Below are 8,082 nucleotides of genomic sequence, written 5' to 3' on the forward strand. Positions count from 1 at the left end.
ATTAATCCTGAACTTCTGAGATTTACAGGTTTGTCTGTCCATCTGTGCCAAGTTTGGTGTGCTGCCAGTGTTTTGCACTGGGGATGGTCTTCACAGTGAATAAGATCATAGCCCACCCTTGCTTAGAGCATTACTTTGACTGCAGCTTAAGCCCCTTTAACCCTTAGTTTTGGAAATACTCCCTGAACGATTTTTCCTCCTCCTTCTTTTGCTAGGGGACCCTGGGAGTGGGGGAGTAGCAGTGTCAGAAACTTCTTCATTGTTTGTGAAATCTCAGTCAATGAAGAGCCTGAACTCCAACACCAAGGCAGGCACTAATTAACAACTGCAACACTTCTGCTCCTGCATGGAAAGCAAGTGCTGTGCCAGTGGAACAGCAGCCGTCCCTCGAGTCCTCCTGTGAACAGCCAGACAGCCACAAAGCTCCCCCTCTGCCTGCCTGTTCCTGCCAGCCCCAGAAGAACACTCTCAGCAGACAGCTGAATTGGAGCCACTCAACTACCCCAGAAGAGAAAAGGCAAAGTTCACCAGAATGCCCTCAGAAGGAAGAGTTCCTTGACTTACATAGAGAATTATAATTCTCTTGTTTCCTTGGTTCATGGAGCCTTATGTGCCTTTCAAGCACTATCCCCTCTCTCATCACTTCGAAATCTAACTTCTCCAGCATGGGGGGACAGGAGAGATAAGTTAGCTGGTCCATGTTGCCTTACAATCCACCTTTGAAAATAACCTGTGTCTACATGAGATAGTGGCTGCTTCTCCCAGGGGAAAGAAAAAACCAAAATCAAACCACAATAAACCCCCTCAACAACGACAAAACCCCCATCCCTTCTTTCTTCCAGGCTAGCAAGGCTTTCAGTAACATCTGAGGGTGGTCTGTAACCAACAGGCATGGGAAACAGCTCTTTTTGGGATGATCTGAACAGCACCTGCAGCAAGGCAGGCAACAGCTGCTACCTGGACAACAGCATGAGGTTCAACTTCTCCTTCCAAGAGCAGGCAGCTGATTTCTATGTTGTCCTCCCCGTGATTTACTCCGTGATCTGTGCTGTGGGGCTCACAGGCAACACTGCTGTCATCTATGTGATCCTCAAGGCCCCCAAGATGAAGACTGTGACAAACATGTTCATCCTGAACCTTGCTATAGCCGACGACTTGTTCACACTTGTCTTGCCCATTAATATTGCGGAACACCTGCTCCGCTACTGGCCCTTTGGAGAGGTCCTCTGCAAGATCATCTTGTCCATAGACCACTACAATATCTTCTCCAGCATTTATTTCCTAACAGTGATGAGCATAGACAGGTATCTGGTGGTACTGGCTACAGTCAGGTCCAAGAGGATGCCCCATCGTACGTACCGAGCAGCCAGGATTGTCAGCCTGTGCATCTGGATCCTGGTCACCATCATAGTTCTCCCTTTCATCATCTTTGCCAACGTCTACACCGATGACCTGGAGATAAAGAGTTGTGGTCTCAATTTCCCCAAGCCTGAAAGGTTTTGGTTCAAAGCCAGCAGGATCTATACCCTCATCCTTGGCTTTGCCATTCCAGTATCCACCATCTGCATCCTCTACACCATGATGCTCTACAAGCTAAGGAACATGCACTTGAACTCTAACGCTAGAGCCCTGGACAAAGCCAAGAAGAAAGTCACTATTATGGTCTTCATAGTCCTGGCTGTGTTCCTCTTCTGTTGGACCCCCTTCCACTTGGCCACCATTGTGGCTTTGACCACCGACTTGCCCCAGACCTCTGTGGTCATTGGTATATCCTACTTCATCACCAGCCTGAGCTATGCTAACTCATGCTTGAACCCTTTCCTGTACGCTTTCCTGGATGACAGTTTTCGGAAAAGTTTCCGGAAGCTGCTGGAATGCAGAACTTCTTGAACAGTGGCTTGGGGATCACAGATCCTTTCCCTCCCAGGGCTTTGCAGGGGCAGCTTCACAGACTGAAGGGGTGGCCAATGAATGCACAATGTCCGTTCTGGCGTTTACAAGTGTTTGTGTGTGTCTGTTTGTAATGCTCATCATCCACAGTTTGTCCTGCTCCCTTGCAGCTCTTATTTCCCCTCTTTGCTCCTTCCAGCTCCTCAGAGTTGCATTTCTGTATTTTTATTTTTAAATACACACCCTGAGTTATTAAGGACAGAAAACTTCCTTTCAGAGGTGCATTTCTACCACATAGTGGTCCTTTATTGCCATCTGCTGTACAGCACCAACAGGCTGGAGAGCAGTTTTCAGAATAATGCAATGCTCAGTTCTTTATTTCCATGTTATTAGGATTGTTTCATGGGGCAGAGCTAATGAGCACTTTCAATGAAATATCAATAAAATGGACAGAGGATGAGTATTTGGAAGAAAAAAAAAAAGAAACCGTTTTCAAGTCCATGAAATACATGTGCCTATGTGTTATATAGCTTTGTTTTTGATTTTGGGGGTTGTCCATCTTCCACCCCACCCCAAATTCCCTCTTTTCTGGACTGTTAACACAGGTTAAATTTAGACCAAAAGGAAGATTTGTGTCTCAAAAATAGGGTTAAACAACTCACCATACAAATACTATGACAACTGTGGGAATTTGTGTTAGAAATTATTTTTAACTAATTGTTCCTGTTAAGTGTCAAATATATATTTACTTAAGAGTGATTAATGAAATAAACCTCATGGGGAAAAAGAGTCTAGTCCTTCTTTCACAAGAGAAAATTTACACTACTTGTGCCATATCTTTGCTTTATATATATTGCATTTTACCTACTGCAAAGTAAAATAGGGTAGATTTATAACAAAATTAAGGTGTTTATAAGCAATAAGAAAAACCTCTAGCAAGCACTGCAGATAAAGTTCCTTCTTTAGCAGATAAACAGTTCAAATACTTGAACAGAACCAGGACTTGAGAAGAACAGTCTGAAGATCAGAAACACCATATTTAAAGCTTGGAAAGCTCACTCTCACACCCCTTAGCCCTGCAAAGTATATAAACTACTGGTTTTAGGAAGGCTGCCTCAGCTAAAACTTTTCCCTCAAGCTTTCTCCAAATATACAGGTAACAAACTGGGCTCTTACCTGTCCAAATTCCACCAGGAAAGCATGGGACAGGTAAAAGAGAAGAGGAGTGGGCTGCAGTTCTCAGTTTAAATGGGCTCCTGGGGCAATTGGAGAGGATGTGGGAGGAGATTCCAGGTGAGGCTGCTCAGGGCAATTCAGTTGGGTCAGTGCCCTCAGCATCCCAACCTGATAACCCTTGATACATCGTGATGGCAATTGCCTTTTTTCCCTTTTAGAAAACTGAAAGAGATATGTTGCCTTCTCCATATTAAAGGTGTTAATTTTGGAAGAACAGTGAAGCAGAACACATTCTTCCAGGTGAAACTTCTCCAGGAATTTTGCTTTAGCACGGTTGCCACCTGCTGGCAATGGGGCTTCCCAGGTGGAAAAACCTCTCTGAGTGTAGAAAATTAACTCAGTGCCACCTCACACACAAGTTGCCTGGTTAGCTGAAAGGTCACTGTTCATTGGCACTAGGTCTGTAGGAAAGGCAATATAATTTATTAGGTTGAAAACCTAATATATTTCGTTAGATGGAAAGGACCTTTCGAGTGTAAGTCACCCACTTTCAGACCTGACAGTGTCGTTGCTGGAGCTTTCCCCACTAAATCACAAATCATGACTGTCCCAGATTCACAGTGCAGCTCAGGCAGGGTCACCTAGAGCAAAGTTCCCAGAACCACGTCCAATTGGGTTTGAATGTCTCCAAGGATGGAGATGCCACAACTTCTTTGGGCAACCTGTTCCCATACTTCACCACTCTCACAATAAATTTATTTCTTAGGCTTAAATGGGGTTTTCCATATTTCAGTTTGTGCCTCCTGTCCTGTCGCCGGACATCACCGAGGAGTGTCTGGTTCCCTCTTCTCTCCATCCTTTATCAGGCACTTCCAGGCACTGCTTATATCCCCTGGGACTTCTCTTCCCGAGGATGAACAGCATCTGCTTACAGCAGCATCCTGCCTTCATCCGTGATTTCCTCCATGTAGAATACATAAGACACGAGTGTCGGCTCCTCTTTGCTCTTGTAGTGTGCAAGGCTCCAAGGGGAGAAGCATTTGCATCGGCCAAGGTCTCCTGCCGTGCTCAGGAAGGGCTCTGGCTCCCAGGAGAGCCCCAATGTGTCCGGAGTGTCAGCCAGCAGAGCGTCCAACACGCTGTATTTCAGAGCAGCGGCACTAAGCGGCACTCTCTGCTTTCAGCTCAGCATCGCAGCATCTCCCGCAGCTGCTCAGCCTCAGGCAACCCAGCACTCTGCTTCTGCGGGGGCACCGGCAAAGTCGGGGTGCCCACGTCCAGGCAGACCCTCAGAGCACAGCACCCGAGGCCAGGCTGCTTCGGCTCCTTCTGGGAGAGCAGAAAACGCCTTCGAGGAGATTCTTCCCCCACACACAGGGAAACCCTGCATGCCAACTCATTCCTTTGAATTTCCTCCCGCTGCTGGGACTGGCTTGCCACACCAACCCACATTAGCTGCATCTTGAAGACTGGAAGCTGCAAAATAAACCTCATTAACAACTCACTGAATAAATTCCCTCCTAAACCAAACATCCTTCTAGGGCCTGCAGGTCACAGGAGGCTGAATTAGGGACCCACAGGGCCCTCCTATCCTAACCCCTTCCCAGAGAGATGTTCATTGGAGCAGGGAAGTCAGCTCAGCCTCAAAGCTGGGGGAAATTTCCTTTTGGGACAGTCTGGAGTGTCTTAATGGGTGCAAAGATGAGGGACAGCCTCGCTGGTCACAGCAGGAGCTGAAGGCTTTCCATTTACTCCAGCCCAGTCCAGTGGCACGGAGGAAAGCAGCAGGTTCCTGCCTGCCTCCTTTCCAGGAAGGAATTTGCTTCCCCGTTCTGCTGCACTCATGACCACAGACAGCCCTGAAGGACTCTGCTTCATCATCCCTGGGAGAGGGGGAACAAGTTGTTTTCCACCCCAGAACCGGAATTAGGGTTCATACAGGGTTTATATTCCCACTGCAGGCTTTAAACACAGGTGTCTGAGGCAAGGGGAGAGGAGGGGGATTGGAAATGACTGTTGCTTTTTAAGTCTTCCTGCTGCAGCAATAACGGCTGTTCCGATCAATTGTCCTCATCCAAGCTGTGCTGCAGCTTGTTCTCCCCCGGAAGCTCTAATCCCCCGGGATTTAGGCAGTCTCACACTGTCTCTCTATGGCTGGTCACGATTTTGGGTGAGAAAAGAAACAATAGCCTGCTGATTGATGAAGGCCTGGCTATCAGAAAGGTCTTTAGATGAGGAAAAGAAAAAATGAAAAGAAAGATTAAAAATGGGCAAGCAAAAGCTTGGACTACAAAAGATGTGAAATGGAAAAGTCTCCAGAGGATACTGTTAAAATCAATCCAAGAAAGAGGATTTGTCCCTGTAATGTACGGCCTGACTTATCTTTAGCACTCCCCTTGTTTACTACAAGTTGCTGGGAGGTGCTGATGAGCCACTGATGCTCCCACCACAAACCCAGTGAAATGGGGACCCTCTGCCTTTGCTGCTAACTCTGGGAGAAACAAGCCTGGTTTGGTGCCTTCAAAGGGTCTCAGCACTTCAAGGTTTGACATTCCTGCCTGCTGCTGAAGGGAAGAGGACTCCCCAGGTTGGGTTCCTCTCATGGTGAGCCAGGAGGTCACCTGAGGACCCTCTGTGGGCTGTGGGGACACAGCACCGGCAGCTCCCTGTCCTTGCCCGAGACAGACAGTGTGGGTAAAACCCACCCACACCATCACTGCAGCCATGGCTGTGCTTGGAGCCAGTTTTGAGGTGATAAACCCTTCTTCCATGTCAGCTCTGAGTCCTCCAGAGGAGCTCCAGGCTTGTCATCGTGGAGTGACAGGATGAGACAAAATGGCCTCAAGTGGAGAAGAATTTAGATTAGAGAAGATTTAGATTAGATACTAGGAAATATTTTTTCACTGAAAGGATGGTCAAGCATTGGAACAGGCTGCCCAAGGCAGTGGTGGAGTCACCATCCCTGGAAGTGCTCAAAAAAATGTGAGGATGTGTCACTTCAGGACATGGTTTAGCAGCAAACATGGTGGTGGTGCTGGGTTGATGGCTGGACCTGATGACCTTTTCCAACCTTAATGATTCTGTTGTTCTGTGATATCAGGCATCCTCCAAAAAAAACAAACAAAAAAAATGTTCCAAATAAATCTCTATTGAAAAGCCACATGCCATGTTGCCAAATTTCTCTCACCCCCCTCCCTTTGACTGGAAGTGAGGAAGAGGAGTTGCTTTAAAGGCAAAGGCCAAGAATAGTGACAGTAAATATTGCCAAGAGTTTCTTGTTGGCATTTGTGTATGGTAAGTGAAGATGCAGAGAGAAGGATCAAAGCTCTCTGAATAGCTTTTAATTACAAGCCTCAATTGCTCTGTTTTCTCTCAGAAAAGTATTACAATTATCTAACAAAGCTCTTCAAGTGGAAATAGACACCAGCCCAAAGCTTGAAGGGCTGTTCAGTGGCTGTTTTCTCTTAATAAAAAATAATTTATGTCTAGATAAAAACCAGGCAATCCTATAAGTGCCAACGGCCAAGCCTGATGCTCCCTGGATAAACAGATGATGTGAAGCTTTCCCCAGGAGGAGGTGAATAGTCCAGAGTGCACCAAAGGCTGGTGGTGGCTCTGCTAAAGCCCCACACCTCGGGGATGGGCAGGCATGGGAGCTCTGGGTGCTGCCACCAGCATTATTGTTCCTGTCAGGGGGAAAATAAGCTGTAGTTTGGGGTTAAGACCTTTGACAACAGGCAACTGTCCCCATCTTCAGTTTTCCTGAGAAATGTTTTCTTCCTCTGTCTTTCCCCGGGATTTGTGTACAACTCCATCATCTCTCCTTGCTCTGATGCTTCTTCTCCTGCACAGCTCATGCCAGAAGAACAAGACACCTTGGGAGTTTCTAAGGTCCAAACCATCCACTGTACAAGACTCAATAAACCAGCTGAATAAGGAAATCAGAGGACTAAGGATTCCGTTTCATAAACTTAACCCTCAAATGAGATCAGAAGCTGGTAATTAATAAAGTCAGATTTCAATGCAATGAAAAATCTCCCCTGAGACCCAGCCTGCTGCTGCTCAGTATTGATGGAATTCCTACAGATGTAATTACATTTTCCTTATCTGTGTGATGGAGTCAGTGGGATCCTCCAAGCCACGGTCACGCTCAGCTGAGCTCCTTCATCCAAGCTGGGGCCATGAAGCTGACAGCCCCCATTTCATGGTAGATGGGGCAGGTCAGAGCCAACAGCTCATAGAATTATGGAATCAGAATCTGGTCTGGGTTGGAAGGGACCTTAAAGATCATCCAGTTCCAACCCCTTGCCATGGGAAGGGACACCTGCCACTCAGAGCCCCATCCAACCTGGTCTGGAACTCACCCCACACCATCCTGGTGGATATTCCCCAGGCAGGGGCAGTGCTGACACACACTCACCAAAAGATGAAGCAGTTTTCCAGCCAAGCACATTCAAATTAAACCCCAGTGCAGGTGCCAAAGCAAACTGTAGGGTGATTGGCCCTGATCAGCTTTTCATTCCCACCTCCCAGTCACCGCAGGAATGCAGGGAGAAGGGTAAACACCAGCACCAGGGTTGGGCTCATTTTCTGCCCTTTTACAGCAGGGTCCCTGGAGGCAAGTGATTATCTCCAGGAATTTTAATGACAAGGGTGTTGGAACCAGGTGATCTTTAAGGTCCCTTTCATTCTGTGATTCTCTGATTTTCTCTGTGGTTAAGCAAAGCAAGAGCAGTGCAAGGCTGAGATGAGGGAAACTCCAAAATATGTGAGCAAATGACCTGTGCACACAGAGAAGTGCTATTAATGACTAACATTGAATAAACATTAAATAGCCAAATCACAATATGGGATTATTTTCACACAGAGCTGAAAAGCCATTAATCTTAATTTCATATTGACTAGAGAGCTTGTGTTTTTATTCCTTGTCACTGAATGAATCAGCATGGCATGAGCTTTTTTTTTTTTGTAGCACTTGCTGCACATGGCAGACTGAAAACACACAGAGAAATCAAT

The 8,082-nt window shown here is 46.7% G+C and overlaps 1 protein-coding gene across 1 annotated transcript; it reads left to right on the top strand.

Annotated features, from left to right (window-relative positions):
• Positions 1 to 848: 848 nt before the first annotated feature.
• On the top strand, positions 849 to 2,203 carry NPBWR2 (neuropeptides B and W receptor 2). The gene has a single exon (XM_018073882.2). The coding sequence runs from the start codon at positions 892 to 894 to the stop codon at positions 1,888 to 1,890; it is 999 nt and encodes a 332-aa protein (XP_017929371.1). The 5' UTR covers positions 849 to 891; the 3' UTR covers positions 1,891 to 2,203.
• The last annotated feature ends 5,879 nt before the right edge of the window (positions 2,204 to 8,082 follow it).

This window comes from Manacus vitellinus, unplaced genomic scaffold, assembly GCF_001715985.3.
Source record: "Manacus vitellinus isolate BGI_N305 unplaced genomic scaffold, ASM171598v3 scaffold_26_pilon, whole genome shotgun sequence".
Classification (NCBI taxonomy): Eukaryota; Metazoa; Chordata; class Aves; order Passeriformes; family Pipridae; genus Manacus; species Manacus vitellinus.